The 19,172-nt window shown below is 41.1% G+C and overlaps 1 protein-coding gene across 2 annotated transcripts in view; it reads left to right on the plus strand.

The window, feature by feature from the left end:
- The first annotated feature begins 10,804 nt into the window (after positions 1-10,804).
- Positions 10,805-19,172, plus strand: part of LOC144075126 (paired box protein Pax-7-like) — a 39,539-nt gene continuing 31,171 nt past the window's right edge. The window contains exons 1-4 of one of the 2 annotated variants that reach the window (XM_077601902.1): positions 10,805-11,134; positions 12,293-12,528; positions 12,628-12,772; positions 14,483-14,626. In XM_077601902.1, the coding sequence (XP_077458028.1) occupies positions 11,050-11,134; positions 12,293-12,528; positions 12,628-12,772; positions 14,483-14,626 (610 nt within the window). In that variant the 5' untranslated portion in view covers positions 10,805-11,049. The remainder of the gene's footprint in view (positions 11,135-12,292; positions 12,529-12,627; positions 12,773-14,482; positions 14,627-19,172) is intronic. The other variant, XM_077601911.1, reaches the window with a different exon arrangement.

Here is a 19,172-nt window from a genome sequence, read left to right on the forward strand (position 1 = left end):
ATTCCAGGTCCGGATCTTCCTGTGGGGAGTTTGCATGGGGTACTTGCGTGGGTTTTCTCTGGGTACTCTGTACTTCCACGGCTAACTAGGGGTGTGATCAACAGGAAATGACCTGATATGCTTTAAAATTAATTAATTGGTTGCCATTGACAACTATAGACGTCCAATCCGTTTGAGGCAGGCAGTAAATGAAGAATTCTCATTTGCTGCTACCCTTTCACTTTAAATGGGTTGTATATCTACTAGTGCTAAACTAATTTCAATTCACAGCAGATGCCCAAAAAGGGTTTGTTTTTCTGGTAATTAGTTGGTTATTGTTATTCGTCAATTGAATAGCGCGTGGAACTCACACTTCTGGGGACAAAGGTTCAAATCCACGTCGGTCGGCACTGTGGGGAGTTTGCATGTTCGCTACGGGCTTGTGTGGGTTTTCTCCGGGTAATATGGGAAGAAACCATTCCCCCCACATCCCCAATACATGAATTGTAGGTTGGTTGATCACTCGTAAATTTCCTTCTGGTATGAGTGTGAGCATCAATGGTTGTCCGTCTTCTTGTGCCCTGCGATTGGCTGTCCACTGATTTTCACCTCCCCGGTGACCATAGTTGGCTGGGATAGGCTTTAGTACCTCTACTTCTGACACTATGTTGCATTTCAGAACATATCACTTAGTGAGTTGTGTTCCCCATAAACTAGGTCTTCATTTGTATGGCTCTTAATAAAGTCGTTTCTCTTATCTCCTCATTTTTCGGTAGTTTAAAGAATGCCCATATTTTTTGGGTGCCAGGAAATGTGCGTATTAATGTCATTGTGGTATTTGTCCTTGCTAAAATGGAAAACCGAATAAGGGTAGAGGCGGCCCAAAAAGCATTGTGATGACTTTAATGCATGTTTTATGCCCACCAAAAACAAAAACAGAATTCATTTGTTCTCAGCTTGTTTACACATATTTTCAAACAGATTTTATGTATTTCAAGCAAAATCATCAGATTTATTACGGCGCCTTTTACACTGGCAGGCCTAAGGGTGGATCAGTTGGTACTTAAATGTTTTTCTATTGATTTTTCTTTAAATAGTGTGGTTAGAACATGCACCACATAGATCTGAGATCAAGAGTTCAATTCCCGGTGGGTTGTGTGAAATATGAATTGTATTCTTATATTTAATCTTGCACACTTTTGCACTCTGATGTATTAGAAGTCACTAGAATAGAATTTATCTACACCTATTGGTTCAAATGTGCACTACACCATTTTGTCCTCCACCACCTTCATTTGTATTAACGCCTCCCATTTTTATGACTTGTCTTATCTCTATTAAAAACACCGTTGAAGCAGGTTTAGGGCGGGAAATAGCTTGGAGAGGCCTGGAGAGTAGTCACATTCTCCGGCATCTGAGTTCTTGCTTGACCCCCGCCTCTGCAGACGCGGCCTTGAATTTCATTCTTTCTGTCTCAATGTGTGCTCTTGTGTTCGAGTTTATTTAAGTGTTGGCAAGTAGCCCCAACATTCTGGTGCCCGAAACCCGGGAAGATTCGCATCTTGATTTTGGATCGCGAAAAATCAATCCAAAAATCTGACGTCAGCTGTTTCCCCATTGAGGAGAAGGGTGATCGATTCTCCGCTGTCCAGAAGAAGGAAGCGAATCCATCCCACCGGACGCAGAGCGCACCTGAGCGGTAAGGCACTTTTAAAATTAATTTGTAGAATCCAACCCAAAAAAAAAAAAAAAAAAAAAAAAAAAAAGTTGCGTATACTCTTCTCTGTGTGTCGGAGATTCTTCTTTCTGTGTGTCGGAAAGACATTTTTCTGTTTGTCGGAATTATGTTTAATAGTATACAGCACGATAAAAGGCTGTGTGTCGGCCTCTCTGCCTAATCAGCAGACAAAGGGGAAGGTAGGGGCCCCCCCCGCCAAGGGACTTCGAGGGTTGTGTTAAAAATATAGAAGAAAAATATTGTTATACTGTGCCAAGAGAATGAAAGAGCTCAATATAAAGAAAAAATATATAGAATAATAACTATAAAACTTGCAAGTAATCTGCATAAGGAGAAATTCAAACCAGAGCACTAGTGACACGCTCGTAAATCACAACTTTGCCGCGCAAAACAAGAGTCTAAACGACTACTTAGGTGGATAAATAAGATAGTTAATTAAACGGGACGTCCCTAAAGAAGGTGAGTAAACACCGGCATAAATAAAAAGTCATAAATGCGTTACGGGAATAGCAGAATTTGCAAATATAATTATTTTTAAGAAAAATAAAAAAATCTTCAAACTAAAGAAAAGTTTCCAAAATGGGATTGAAAAGCAGCAAAGAAGTCCCAACCGACATGAAGTTTATGCTTAAACATTTTCCTGATAATTGCACTTATATGGAAAAATGGAGGAAGAATAAAGAGTGGGATGGGAGACTGTTGGAAGAGCCATTACAGGCCATAAAGCGGAAACTGCAAGTGGAGAAAGCTGTTGAAAGTGGAAAAAAAGGAGAAGATATGTAGAGAGCTTGAAGATATTCAGGTTTGGATCGTCCAGGCCCAATTAAGACATAAGAAAAAGATTATTAAGAAAATTAAACAAGCTGAACAAAAAACAAGTATGACAGCTTTGATTGATATTAGACCTCATGAAGAAACACTGGCCCCCTCCTCAGCCCCCCGCTCCGGCGACAGACCGTACCAGGCTCCTTTCACTACAAGCCAAGAGCACAATGCGGGAGGGGGACCTCCAATGCACACACAAGAACAACATCTCAAGTTACAAAATGTCTCTTGCATACCACACGATGAAGTAAGGAGGGGTGAGCCAGAGCCCACAGATGCCCCTGCAGGACCAGCAGGAGTCATCAAAATGCAGACGAGAGCACAAAAAGAAAAAAGGGGGGGGCAACAACTCTATCCTTCCTTGATAGCATTTGAAGGACCTCACGCTGACCCACAGCCATGGGCACCACCAAGCCAAATGTACCCCATGGTTGAAGTTGCAAATCCACACTTTCAAGTGAACGGAGATCGCGATCAAACCATTCTCGTCCACCGTCCATGGACCGAGTCCGAATGCACCGAAGCATGCAAAGGACTGGGAGACCCAATAAAGAACCCAATTGAATGGACCAATAATTTTGAACAGCTGAGACAAAGTTTCCACCTGAATGGAGCTGAGACAAGAAAAGCATTCACCTTGAGTCTGGGACACAACTGGGCCAGAGTAAGAGGAAACTTCGACGAGAGAAACAACCAAGGAAAAATCCACCCCCATGATTCAGAATACCTAACGCAGCTAGTGGAAAGAGTCCTGACCCGAGTTCGAGACATGTGGCGCCCTACACCATGTTATGACAAAATCAGAGCCACAACACAGGAACAAGGAGAAGGAATTCATAAATTTAGAGCAAGATTTGAAGAAGTGTTCAAAATCCACAGTGGGATAACAGAAGACCAAAATGAGCAAGGAGCGTACCAAGCCCAATTGAGACAAGGGTTCCTGGAAGGGCTCCAGCCCCAAATCAAAGGGTTTGTGCAGAAGTACTGTGTCACATACCGAACCATGCCAATGAATCAACTAATGGAGTGGGCGATTCATGCCGAGGAGAGACACCGCCAAAAACAGGTAAGCTCCGGAGTTAATACTCTTACCCAAGCCATGGCCTCATTGGTGAGCCAAGAGTCATCAGAAATATTCTACCAACGAGGACGTGGAAGAGGAAGAGGCCGAGGAAGAGGCCGAGGAAGACACGGCCCACCAAGAAAAGCAAACCCAGATGACAAGTGTTACAATTGTGGACAGAGAGGACACTTTGCTCGAGACTGCAAAAATCCACCAACGTGGAACCAGAGACCCCCACCGTTCAACCCTGAAAATCAATATCAAGAATGACGCCAGAAGAAAGAGAATTGGAAGCCTAACACGGAAGAGGAAACTGAAGAAAGCGATGGGGAGGACGAAGAAACCCCCTGCTCGCCAGTAGAAGTGTTAGACTTAACCGAAATCATGTCCACCCTCTGGGACAGAGACAGCAAACCATACTACACCTTGCTGGTGGGACAAAGTCAAACACCAGTAAGATTCTTATGCGACACTGGAGCAGATAAATCAGTCATCAAAGACAAAGTGCCAGGATTGGTACCAGGAAAGGAATGGATCACTGTGATAGGAGCAGGAGGACACATGGAGCTGTTGAAGAAGTCGAAGAAAACAAAAATAACAGATGAAAATGGACGAGATCATGAAGCAAAGTTCGTCCTAAGTAAGAACTGTCCTGTGAACCTCCTGGGAAGAGATCTACTCCGTAAACTGGGAATCAGCCTTATCCCCACGGATGATGGTATGAAACCAGTACACAGGTGGGAAGAAGCGGAAATCCAAGTAGTCGAAGATCAAGAGGAACCTTATACGTTCTACTCCCTAGATTTAGCAACACAAGGGCCCTCATCTGTAATCCGGCATTTAAAATCCAAAGTCGAAAATGTAAATGGCCAAACACAAACCCACTGGCCACTACACATCACCATGAAGTTTGGGAAAGCCAGACCGGAATTTGTTAAACAGTTTGAGCGACTGGGACCCCAACTAGTTCGACTGCAGTACTTGTACTCCACGACAGAGGGGGATGCGGCCACCTCAGTGGACTTGCCGCCTCAAGCGGAAAAACTGCTACAGTTTGGGATAACACCCCATGTGTCCATAAAGAGAAAACCCCACAGGTCCTGGAAAGACCTAGGACACATGGTGCAATTCTTGGAGACCAGAAGCGAGGAGTCGTGGTCACATCAGACTCCCACAGTCAGCGTACTGACAAACACCCCATAGGGAACAGTGACAAGACATAAGCTGAAGTGGATGACTCAAGCAAGTCCGAAAACGCATTTGACTGCATGACAAGACTACATACTGCTACAAGCTGAAGACTTCCCTACAGTACCGAGTTCACTGTGGTCCAAATCAAAAGCAGACGTAGGAAAAATGACCACAGCAAATGAAGTAAGAATTGAGCCCAAGACATCACATCGACCACGAGCCAAACAATACGCCCTTAAACCAGATGCTATAGATGGCATCCGACCAGTAATTAAAGAAATGCTCGAAGCAGGCATTCTAATTGAAAGTCCATCAAGCGAATGTAACACGCCTATCTTTCCCGTGAAGAAAACAGAGACAGGAACGTGGAGATTGGTCCAGGACCTAAGACGGGTCAACGAAGCAGTGAGATCCAGAGCACCCTGTGTACCAGACCCACATAAACTGTTGAACGAGTTAAAACCACATCAGAAATTCTTTACAGTAATTGATCTAAGCAATGCATTTTTCTCTATTCCATTACACAAAACAGCCCAAGACTGGTTTGGTTTCACGTTCGAAGGAACCAAATACACATACACAAGGCTGCCACAGGGGTTCTGTGACAGCCCCACAATATTCTCACAAGAGATCACAGCATGTATAAATCAGCATGAACATAAAGACACCACACAGATCTTAGTATATGTAGACGACATACTGATAGCCAGTCCCACAGAAGAGGAAAACAAAGAAGAAGCGATCAGATTATTCAAACATCTGGAGCAAACTGGGAACAAAGCGTCGCTGAAGAAACTGCAGTACTGTCAGGAGTCAGTCACCTTCCTGGGACACCGAGTCTCACAGAAAGGAAGGGAACTAACGGATGGAAGACGAGAAGCCATCCAGCAATGTCCGAAACCGCAGACGAAAAAACAAATGATGGCCTTCTTAGGCCTAACTAACAACTGCAGGAGTTGGATTCCAAACTATGCAGAACTAACTCAACCACTGCTAGACATGATCTATGCTACTGAGATGACAATGAGAGACCCAGTAACATGGACTGAAGAAGGAAACCGAACATTCATGGAAGTGAAGCAACAAATCCTGGAATCAGGAGTCCTAGCGCTCCCTGACTATGAAAAAACATTCACCCAAACAGTGACTTGCAAAGGAACATTCATGACATCAGTGTTACTACAACCACATGGAACAAAGATGAAACCAGTAGCGTTCTACTCAAAACGACTGGACCCAGTTGCAGCTGCTCTACCTCCGTGTGTACGAGCAGTGTGCGCAGCAGCATTAGCCGTCCAGATGACAGCTGAACTTGTACTGTTCCATCCACTCACACTCCAAGTCCCCCATGAAGTGGATCTACTGATAACACAAACCAAAATGTCATTCCTGTCACCAGCAAGACACCTGGCCATAACAGCCACATTGTTATCGCAACCCCATCTCACCATTAAGCGATGCAATACCTTGAACCCAGCAACGTTAATACCAACCGAAGAAGACGGAGATCCACACCAATGTGATGAAAGAACCAGCGAAAGCTGCAAACCAAGACCAGATCTCAAAGATACTCCTATTCCAGACAGCACTTATGTATACGTAGATGGATCAGCATCCAAATCAGAACAAGGAAGAAATCAAGTAGGATTCGCAGTCGTCACAGACAACAAAGTCTTATGTGCAGAAAAATTGCCATCTAATCTATCAGCTCAAGCTGCAGAAATTATAGCATTGACAAAGGCATGCAAATTGTTTAAAGGTAAGAAGGTCACCATTTATACAGACAGCCAATATGCACACTCCACTCTACATGTATTTGCCGCACAATGGAATAGAAGAGGGATGAAAACATCCACAGGCAAATCAGTAGAACATGCCGAACTGCTGAAACAATTACTTAATGCAGTACTACTTCCAAGCCACATAGCTGTATGCAAATGTAAGGCACATACTAACAGCAGCGACAGAATTAGTAGAGGAAATGCTAGAGCAGATACAGCAGCTAAAGGAGCAGCACAAACACTTACTGCACAGTATACACAACAACAACAACAACAAAATGAGTCAATCCCAAAAACAGTATTGATTGATATGCAAAACATTGCACCACAGAAAGAAAAAGATGCATGGATACTTAAAGGCGCAGAACAGTCTGCAGACGGCCTATATACAACAAAAGGCCTACCATGCTTACCAAAGAATTTATTCCAAATGGTAGCAAAATTGAGCCATGGAAAGTCTCATGTCTCAACAGGGGGAATGATTAATATGGTACAACGTGTGTTTTATGTGCCAACAGGTCTAAATACCTACTTTAAAAATTTTTGTAAGAACTGTTTAATTTGTTGCAGACATAATGTGCAAGGTAACCTCAGGCCCAAACGAGGCCAATGCCCAAAAGGTACCTACCCATTTGAAATTATACATATGGATTTCATTGAATTATCCAGAAGCAACCAATATAAATACTGTTTAGTCTTGATTGACTCATTCTCAAAATGGACTGAAATAGTCCCTTCAAAATCACCAGACGCATTGACGGTGGCTAAAGCTATCTGTAAACACATAATCCCAGAACATGGGATCCCCAGAATCATCTGGAGTGACAATGGAGCTCATTTTGTAAACAGCATAGTACAACACATGGCAAAACACCTAGGAATAAGTTTAAAAAACCACTGCTCGTACCATCCACAAAATGCGGGACTGGTAGAGAGAACGAATGGTACAATAAAACTAAGGCTTAAGAAAACCATGGAAGAGACAAAAAAGCCATGGCCAGAATGCCTATCACTGGTCAAAACATATATGAGAATAGTACCAACTAGCTCAGGATTAACACCTTTTGAGATAGTTCATGGAAGACCATTTCAACTTCCCCTATGGGAAGGTGAACCATGGCAAGAGACTAAGGGCGAGGCAGATCCACTCACAGAGTGGATGGTAAAAATGTTTAGAGAAAAACTTGTCCAAAATACATGTAAGCTGCCGCTATCCCCTTTGTCTCCCTTGCAGGAGGTGGTGAAGCCTGGTGACCAGATCCTGATTCGAGTCATAAAAAGGAAGTCCTGGTCCTCGCCACGTTGGGAAGGCCCATTCGTGGTTCAACTCACCACCCCCACAGCAGTAAAGATTGCTGAGAGGTCGACGTGGATTCACCAATCCCAAGTCAAAGTTGTTCGAGAAATCGGTGACTCTGAGTAGACTGGAAGTCGGACGGTGCCAAAACCCTTGTTCGTGAAAAACTCATCTGACGTCTGCTCACCTGCCACGAGCACCCCTCACCTAACCTTGACCTCTCATAGTCTTTGCACCCTCACACAGAAGCCAAAATGAAAGCTGTTGCCACCCTCATCACAGTGACTGTACTGTCAGTGACAGCCTGGGTGTGGCTGAATGCCCCGCCCCCAGAGATTCGAGTTGAAAAACGAGACAATGCTGTGATCCTGTCACAGAGGAGAGTGAAGTGGTATGAAAAGAACAATCCAAAGAACCACTACGAAGAAAATATGTGGTATAATTTCATGGTATTTCAGAAAAAACTAACTGGTGTGAAAGAAAGTTGTTATGTGTGTAGTCGTATGCCCTATTCCACAGGTACCCCACCAGTGTATCCCAAGCCGATTGACCCCTATGCCTATAACACCTACACACCTCTATGGTATCCCGACATCCTGAGATCACGGTACCTGTGGAATGTAATTAGATCTGTAGTTCCCAAGATTGATGCCACTGTACCACCTTTAACAGGTAGAAAATTCACAAGGTTATTGAACTATGATTGGACAAATCTAGCTATGTTAAACAACGTCCCATTCCCACGCGATTTTAAAGCTGTGTGTTTCGCTAGTAACATGGCATTATGGGGCAACTCTAGACCGGTAGGAGAAGTCCCCATGAAATACTGTAGTGAGGTACTTACTCCGTGCACACGAGACACCACTAACAAAGCCAGGTTCAATGCCACAGGAGCACCCCTGGGTGCCACCTGCAGGGACTATTACACTGTCCCCGATGTGATGGGCACTGATCCTCAAGATGATGGGTATTGGATGTGTGGATATACGGTGTATTTGGGTTTGCCCACAGCATGGAAAGGTCGTTGTGCAATGGTGCAGATGGTCCAAGATGCATTCATTTTAAGGGGAGTGAAAATACCAGTAAGAAATAAGAGATCAACACCAGTGCAATTCAAACCACATGATTCAATTTGGGGCAGTGATGTTCCTGATGATCATAAATTATGGTCCACCCCCCAAAAAATCATATTGTCACTACTTCCCCAGCTTGGAGTGGGTAAACTTATGCTCCGTGTAGAGACATTGAATTATCGCATGGGACTGTTCATTAACCAAACAGTCAAGGCCCTACAAGGTATAGCAGATGAATTGAAAGCCCTTAGAGAAATGGAGTTGCAAGACCGAATGGTCCTAGATTTGATAACAGCTAAGGATGGAGGTGTGTGTGCCATAGTTGGAGAACACTGTTGCACCTTCATCCCAGATGAAACCGGTGACGAAGGTAACATAACTCGTGCCATAGCTGAAATGAAAGCCCTAGCCAACACCATGGCCCAGGATCACTCAGCCGTAGGTGCATCACTGTGGTCGTGGTTCACAACCGGATCATGGTTCCATATTCTGATTAAATTTGCAACTCCCTTTCTTGCGATTTTACTACTATTCTGTATTTTCTTAATGTGTGTAATCCCTTGTATGAAAGCTATGATTCAAAACACTATCCAGCACACGCTGGTAGCTTACAGTGACATACAGTACCACAGCATGACAAACCATGCTGGAGATTCTTGCACTCCTCCAAAGTGTGACGAATCCCAGAATGTTGAGTCTTCTGGGTAAATGTACTTGTCTTGACTTAAAAATTGTGTTCGCTCATTAAGAGGGACGTAGAGGAATTTTTTCTCAAGTACCGCTGAGTAAACTTGAGTTTTCGCCTCTGCCTTGACAAGTGACTTTGTTATTTTCCATACCCTATGAATAGTAACTGATGATGATATTTGCATTCTAAAACCTGAAAAGGAGGGATACAAATTGATGTTTAAAGAAATTTATTTTAGTTACTTCAGGGGGGAAATGTGAAATATGAATTGTATTCTTATATTTAATCTTGCACACTTTTGCACTCTGATGTATTAGAAGTCACTAGAATAGAATTTATCTACACCTATTGGTTCAAATGTGCACTACACCATTTTGTCCTCCACCACCTTCATTTGTATTAACGCCTCCCATTTTTATGACTTGTCTTATCTCTATTAAAAACACCGTTGAAGCAGGTTTAGGGCGGGAAATAGCTTGGAGAGGCCTGGAGAGTAGTCACATTCTCCGGCATCTGAGTTCTTGCTTGACCCCCGCCTCTGCAGACGCGGCCTTGAATTTCATTCTTTCTGTCTCAATGTGTGCTCTTGTGTTCGAGTTTATTTAAGTGTTGGCAAGTAGCCCCAACAGGTTGCTCTGTGGAGTTTGCATGTTCTCCTATCGCCTGTGTGTTTTTTTTTTCTGGGGTTTGTGTTCCCCCCACAAATTTAGTCCTTAGAAATGAGTGTTTGCATGCATGTTTGTTAGTCTCCTTGTGTGTACCAGGGTGTTCCTCTCCTCCTGCCCGTTTTTTACTGGGACCAGCCCCGAAAAAGAATTTTTTTGGGATATTATCAGCTGACTATTTTTCTAATGTGGCTTCATATATTGTTTCCTATTTATTGTACATTTATGTGCGGAAAAAAATACACAATTTGCGGTGTGCATGAAAGCGAATAATCGTATCGAGAGGAACCCAGAGGTTCCCACCTCTATTGTATGGCATATAAAATCAATATAATAAATCAACATAGCGTACCAAGTTCCTTGTTTTTGTCAGTGTGTGATGATAGAGAGAAGAGAGAAAGGGGGAAATCTTCCATCCCATTGGCTGCTGCCACTTGTTGGAGCCTCTCTTAGAAAAAAAAGACGATGCTGCTTGAAAGAACCTATCATTGCTGCCGACTTGCCCCCATTTCCAGAATGCCAAAATGGTCCTTTTTCGACACGATGTGTGACACATGACGCAGTCCACGTGGGGAAAAGGCAGATTTCCGAGGCAACTTTCCACGCCCTTGAACGTTGCCGCATGCATTCTGCTTTCCTCAACGTGCCGGACCTCTCAAAGTGGCTGCCACCTTTTGTTCGGCGGGGTCCCACTTGCGTCTCACATCCGTTTATACTGCGTTTTTTCTTGACTTTTCGAGTAGCCGACAATGACGGCCTTACCGGGAACCGTGCCGCGGATGATGCGCCCGGCCTCCGGACAGAACTACCCGAGAACCGGCTTCCCTCTGGAAGGTATTTGAACGCAACATTTTTTTTATTTCCAAAAGGAGAAATCAATGTTTAGGATATTCTTAGGGTTTATGAAACACATCGACGTGTGAGTTTAGAATGATGATGGAAAGTTTTTTTTTTTTAAATCATAATATTTTGTTGCCGAACAGCGCTGTAAGATGACCTTATTTATATTGCTGTGCATAAGCACATTAAGGGAAATGATTTATTATGTAAAAATGCCATTTGGAGGTTTTGTCAACATTTGATTTCGTTTTGAATTTTAAATGTAAACATTTTGGTAGACGATTTTTATTGTTTTAAGGTTTTAATCCCCTTTGGTAGAAGGCGAAATGAAATAAAATATTTGATGACAGCATTGAGAAAGGGAAAATATTGCAATACAAATATACTTAGAAATTATCCAATCATACAATGTTTCATATTGTTTTACAATGTATGTGCTCTTTTTGTTGCCAATTTGATAGCGCATTGTTGAATTGATTTATGACACAAAATATTCATGGGGTAAAATTATAAAAAATGTTCCAGTTCACTTATTTAACTGTTAGCTGCCATTAACAGTTCTAGACGTTCAATTCATTTTGACCGGGTATGGCTGGACGCGCCCAGTCAAAATAGATTGGACGTCCATTGCCGTCACTAGTATTGAATGACGAGCATTTGCACCATTGGACGGCCAACGAGGTCAACGACAAGCAACGAGTTGAATACTATGAAATTAATAAGTGTTATTGGGGGCCATAGAGTGTATTTCTATTATAAGTGTATTAATTTTGATTTTAAAATATATAAAGAAATGACTGTTTAATTAGAATCCAAAAAATATTACTTATAATTGAAAGCTGGCATCAATTGTACTAAATGTTGATATTGTGGCCTACATAATCCAAACTTTGATGAACGCTCATTTTTTATGGGGTTAATTTGATTTTAATGGGGGAGAAATGGGCACTTTCCAACCACTAAAAGATCCGAACGAAAATCATCATTTTGAATGCTCACAAATACATTAATTTTGAAACCGGGCCTGTTGGGCAGCATTGAGCGCTGCTCAGAAATCCTATTTTTTTTAAAAATAAAATAAAGAAGAATCCCACATAAAGTGACCATGACGTTGTCCCATTTGAATGAAAAAAAACGATGGGTCGCCCACAGTGTCTACACCTTTAGGCCAGGGCCGGGTCAATCAACTGGGGGGCGTCTTCATTAACGGCCGACCCCTGCCCAACCACATCCGCCACAAGATCGTGGAGATGGCCCACCACGGCATCCGACCGTGCGTCATCTCTCGCCAGCTGCGGGTCTCCCACGGCTGCGTGTCCAAGATTCTGTGCCGCTACCAGGAGACCGGTTCCATCCGGCCGGGGGCCATCGGAGGCAGCAAGCCCAGGGTGAGTTGAGCAAGCCCTCACCCGAGGAGCTCCAAAACATCGGGTGGGATTGTATCCCATCGCCCCTAGTGACGTGTCCATGCGTCTGGCCCGATGCAGCAGGTGGCGACCCCCGACGTGGAGAAGAGGATCGAGCAGTACAAGAGCGACAGTCCGGGGATTTTCAGCTGGGAGATCCGGGATAAACTGCTCAAGGAAGGGGTGTGCGACAGGAGCAGCGTCCCTTCAGGTGAGACACTCGATGGTAAGATGCCATTTATATACATATTAGATTAGATAACTTTATTCATCCAGTATTCGGGAAATTTCACTGTCACAGTAGCAAGAGGCTGAGAATACAGACACAGGAAAAGACATTTTAGACATAAATAATGTATATATATATATATATATATATATATATATATATATATATATATATATATATATATATATATATATATATATATATATATATATATATATATATATATACACACACATATATGTAGGCGTTCAATCCATTTGGGCAGTCTATCAACGTCAATGGCAGTGAATGTCATTTCATGGATTGGATTTTCTACACTTTTTTAGTTTCAATGCAATTGGCGTTTTAGTATTATTTTGCACCATTATATTTCCAATAAAGTTGGCTGATTTTGACACATTTTGACAGTAGTTATTTTTTCTCTCCTGTGTATAATCCCTATTATTTTGCTATATGTTTTCCTTTTTAGGCTATATTTGTTTTAAACCACTTTCTTCAAAATATTTAGCATTTCACAAAAATGGTAAAATAATAAATAAGTAAATAGAAAATAAATAGATAATAACAATAATCATTAAAATATGGATTCACCATCTAAAATGACAGGTAAGCACGTGAAAATAATGTGTTTGTTGTTTTGATAACTTTACTTTTTCATATATTTCCAATCTTATTTATAAAACGCTGTCATTCATTTGTTTGTGTATAACTTTCTTTTTATTATGATGATGGAAAAAATATATTTTGCTGTCCAAATTTTTCTCGTGTTTTTACACGCACGTGCCCACACAAAACTGCCCCCCTAAAAAAAAATGCCCCCACACACACACTTGTAAAGGCCTTTATTGACAGTTAAAATAAAGGAATGCATACAATACCCTCTTACTGTGGTGTGAAAATTATTCAACGCCCCCTTTAGTGCTGTCACATCAAATTTAATTTAAATCGTATTCATAATTAGATCAAATTAATAGGAAAATTGACAATTGCATTTGTTTTGATACACTTAAGTCCTGAGTTGATCTGATTATAAATGAGATACGAATAGCCTTGTCTCGACACTTCTACAGTGGGGTAGAATATTTTTCAACAAAACGTTGTAAACATTTATAACATTTAAACATCCAAATATTAATAATGTCGATGCACTGTGCAATATTGGAAGGAATATTTAATCATTCCATATTTTAGGTATATTTTTACATTGGGAAAAATGTGAAAAATGGCATTCTGATTTCCAAAATGTATTTTTTTGCCTTTAGTTTTTTTTCTCTGCAGTTTTTAAATAGTACCTGATATTTACTGTTACAATGTGCACCTAAATAGAATTATAGTTGACATGTTTTTACACAACAGTGTGAATTAAACATTGCAATATTGGCCTTTTTTCATATCTCATTGTAGGTCAACATTTAAAAACGTTTTACAAAACAAGCACCTTTCTGTGTTTTTAGTAGAATACAAACAACATTCCTAAGAAAACAGTATCCTACAAATTTTAAAGACAGGAAATAAAAGATCAGTTTTGAATTCAACACCTTAAAAATAAATAGCAAATACTTGATACCAGACAGAAAATTATAAAATTACCCACCCTTTAATAATGAAGTAAAAGAATACAGTGTTTTTTGTTTGTTTGTTTTATTACTGCGGCTATAAGAATACCCAAAAATTGATATGAATGACTAAAAATGACGTGTTTTGCAGTGAGTTCCATCAGTCGAATCCTAAGAGCTCGCTTCGGCAAAAAGGACGACGAGGACGAGGACGACGAGGAGGAATGCTTTAAAAAAGACGACGAGGACGACAAGAAAACCAAGCACAGCATCGACGGCATTTTAAGAGACAAAGGTAGGCTTGCCGCGGGGATTTCCTTCCAAATTAGGCCCAAGTGGCGCTCGTTTTGTCGCCCGCTTCCCCCCAGAGGACCCCTATTTTCTGTTGGATTTGTTAGTGATGTAGAGTCAGCCCCACCGGGAGAAACCGTCCTTTTCAATTTGACACGGACATAAAAAAAGAGTAGAAACAAACCACGCTGCTTCAAAGGAAATATAATGAAAATGGTGTAATTTTTTTTTGTACTTCATGCCCCCCAAAATAAGGACAAAATATACCAAATGTATAAATATTAGTGTTGCAACGTTACCATTGTTTTGGCTCTCGATTTTAGATTAGATTAGATTAGGATTTTAATTCATCCCGTATTCGGGAAATTTCCTTGGTTGCAGTAGCAAGACAGACATAAGACACAAAAGACATTGTAGACCTAGGTAAAAAAACTGGAGCCACACACAGGAAGTCCACAAGGTGGGGACCTTCTGCAGACTGAGACTGAGGTTACCGCACAGTCCCTCAGTCTGGAGGTTTTAAAGATCTTGCAGATTTTGTAGTATCGACCGATGTCTATACATTAAAGATACCATTTTAAAAAAATCCCCCTTTTAATACAGAATACATACTGCATACTTGCATAACTGCTATCATGGCGTGGTCAGACACTGTTTAACTCATTTTCCACTGACAACGATAGATGTCCAATCCATTCTAAGCGGGAGGGTTGGAAGCAAAGGATTCTTAGCTGTCATCCAACCCACTTCAAATGGATTGGACGTTTACAAAAGATCAATTAATTGGCGGATGGTGCCTCCCGGCCAGAGTGAAAAGAAATTTTAATTTTTAACTCATCTTCTGCCATTGACGGCGCTAGACGTCCAATCATTTACTGTCACCTACCACTTCAAATGGATTAGGTGTGTATTAAAGATAAACTACTAATTGGTGGAACAGTTCATCTTTGCCAGAGGAACAACACTTTTTTTTCAAATTCATTGTTTGCCATTGACGGCGCTAGACGTCCAATTCATTTCATATTTTTCGGCTACCCTCTCTCTACAAATGGATGGAATGTCTAGTAAAGATAAATTAATGACTGTGCACCTTGGCCAAAGGAAGAAAACATTTTATATTTTAATTCTTGGCTGCCATTGGCGGCATGTGACGTCCTGTCCATTTGTTTATCCGCTTCCTTGGTCACGATTCAAATGAATTGGATGGCTATTAGAGCTAAAACATTTGTTGTGACAGCGGAACTTGGAACAAACAAATTCTATTTTTTTTAACCCTAGAATGGTAACCCTCTATTTCAGAAGCGTAAAAGGTAACCCTTTTCACGCCCTGTATCTAACAGTTGAGTGTATGTATAGTACTGTATGTGTTTCATTGATGTACTTTGAGTCATTTGAAGCATAATTTGCCATGCTGCAAGTCTTGGAAGGAAAAAAAATTAGATACGTACTGAAAAATTTACCATTTTTTTGTCTGTCTCCCATACAGATTGTAGACACCCGGTCACCCTAGGTTACCGTTCTAGGGTTAAAAGCATTAGCATGCCATTGACGGTGCTAGACGTCCGATCCATTTGTTCATTCTCTGCCCTCGTTCCATTTCAAATAGATTCGACGTCTACTAGGAATAAACTAATTGGTGGGACGGTGCAACTTCGCCAGAGGAAGAACATTTTTTTTAAATATATTTTTTTAACTGGGCAGCCCGGTGGCGCGACTGGTAAGCGCGTCAGTCTCACAGTGGGAGACCTGGGTTCAAATCCAGGTTGGTTCCAGCTTTGTGGAGTTTGCTTGTTCTCCCTGGCCCGCGTGGGTTTTCTCCGGGTACTCCGGTTTCCTCCCACATTCCAAAGACATGCAGGGTAGGCTGATTGGACACTCTAAATTGCCCCTAGGAATGAGTTTGAGCGTGAATGGTTGTTTGTCTCCTTGTGCCCTACAATTGGCTGGCCACTGATTCAGGGTGTCCCCTGCCTCTGGCCTAAAGTCAGCTGGGTTTCCAGCACCCCCTGCGACCCGAGTGATTATAAAGCGGTTCAGAAAATGATATGAGATTTTTTTTTAAACTCATTGGCCGCCATTGGCAGCGTTAGACCTCCAATCCATTTGAAGTGGGAGGGCTATCAGTGAGTGACTGAACAGTCTGCTAGCTGGTGGCCATCTTGGGCAGGGCCACAAACAGTTGGACACTAGATGTCAAAATGTACAGGACCGATACGTTATGTTTTCCTACTCTACTACTTTTATGACTTAGTTTTATTTTCGTATCCGTACCGATTGCAATTGTATTAGTGCGACACCCATTTCCACGCATGCTTTTCCAGTGGCTTTTGAATAGTTTAAGGTCCAAATGAACGAAATGAGCTCAGAGTAATCTTCAGTCCTCATTTGCAGCCACAAAAGATGCTGAGAAGATGAACCCGGTGTGTGTGTCTGTCATCTTCTAATCATTGCAAGATTTATAGGACTACAGCTGCTAATGAAAGTGTTGTCCGCTGAATAGGCATCTGTGTTGGAGAGGGATGTAATAGCTCAAAGGCATAGTCAGAAATATATTTATCCCCTATCAGCCCTCACTCTAACACTTCCAGGCACATGTGCTCCCTTGCAGGGCTCCAAAGCAGATTAAATTGAGCTTTTATTTCTTTTCACTTTCATCTTTTTGGGCAGCTCACTTCATGGTGACAAGCCTGCGGCGAGAAATTCATGAGGGTTTAAGGTTTCCTTCCGTGTGCTTTCAAATATTAATTCCATTTATTTCACTCATGGTTTATTCCTGTGGGAGGGGAGTGCATTTTAATGGCAGCACACTGTTTGTATCGAAGAAGATGCCGTCCAAATCGTGATGGTGTGATTTATAATAGTTATTAATACTCATTGTGAATCCCATTGCAATCAAGTATGAAGATTAAGATTAATACGTTAGGTTAAAACCAGGAATCATAGGTCCGTTTTTAACATTGTTGATTGGAAAAATAAAAAAGTAAACCACAAATAACACTTTTCTTAAGTGGCCATCTTTTCAAACTAAGCACTATCTAAAAATTTTTTTTGCTCTCCAATTATATCACCCTGATGGCTAAAAGTTAAATTGAGTATAAAAGGCTTAAATTAAAAATAACAACAACAAAAAATGGATGAACATAATCCTAAATCTAAAATTTGAGACAGTGGTTATATTTTATCTTATTGCAGGGCAGGTTGCAATACATTTTAAACATTAACGCTGCTGGTAAATCAATTTTTAAAAAGTAACAAATCAATGTATTTTTGCATTAAGTAGAGTTAAAGTATACCTAATAAAACCAATGAAATTTCCCGAATACGGGATGAATAAAGTTATCCAATCCAATACCTAATAAAATGGCCGCGCCATATTGAAGAAAGTTTAAAGCATTCTGCTTTTTCCCCCAAATAATTTGAGAACATTAGTGTACTTTGTTTATTTTGAGAATTATGCTGCTTTACGGTCTATTGATGTTATAATTACAATAAAAAAATATGCATTTTAAAATGAAACAAGCGTAATATCTTCATCGGACTCTGACCTGTGAGTGGTAATGTAATCAAATAGTATTTTTTTCAATAATATACGAACAAAATCCATGTTAGAAGTCACATGTCAAGTCAAAATTATTTCTGTCTCCTTTAACGATCCCAAAGGGCTTCAAGAATAAGCAACAGCAATCAATAGTAAAAATGAAATTGTTAAAGAAATAATTACCGGTATCAGCAAATCCAGCGAGTGAATATAAAAATAAAAACAGCTTACCTTTGTGTTAAATCATCTTTCTATCTAACAAACAACAGCCAGTAAATTTTAAGGAACTGAAGACACTACTAGACTCTGCATAAGTATTCCAACATTAATGTGTTGCGTGACTGACAATTTACACTGAATGAGTCTTTCTTAGACATACAGATTTGTAAGGTGAATTCTAAATCCATATTGTAATGGACACATTTTTAATGACAAAGGTTAGAAAAAAAGCTAGAAGAAACATGCTAATAACTGGCTTTTTCTGTACACAAAGCAGAGCCTTTTTTTCCAGCCCTAAAACTGCCTTTGTATGATAGCTAGATGGCCAACCTGTTTATCTCAAGCGAAACCTAGGCTACGTCTATTCACAAAATTTCCAGTGTTAATGAGCTATAATTTGAACAAAGTGGCTAAATGGCAACATTTCAGAGTTGAGTGAATTGGAAGATTATGTTCACATATAAGGGTGAATTGCTTAAGCACAGTTCTGGTTTAAATCGTTGAAGGTGATATACATTACCAGTGTTTGGCAAAAGAAACAACTATTTTTACAAGTACAGTGGTACCTCGACATACGAGTGGCTTGACATACGAGCAATTCGAGATACGAGTAAAATTTCGGGCAAATATTTGTCTTGAAATACGAGACAAATTTTGATATACGAGCAGACAGCGGACGCGAGATGCTGCTCACAAGAACATCATGGGCACTGTCTCTCTTCCCGCAACTCCCTCGTGTAATGTCTCTGGTCGCAACTCCCTCTTTGCAATGTCTCTGCGAGCACTGGGCGGA

The sequence above is a fragment of the Stigmatopora argus genome, chromosome 1, assembly GCF_051989625.1.
Source record: "Stigmatopora argus isolate UIUO_Sarg chromosome 1, RoL_Sarg_1.0, whole genome shotgun sequence".
Taxonomy (NCBI): Eukaryota; Metazoa; Chordata; class Actinopteri; order Syngnathiformes; family Syngnathidae; genus Stigmatopora; species Stigmatopora argus.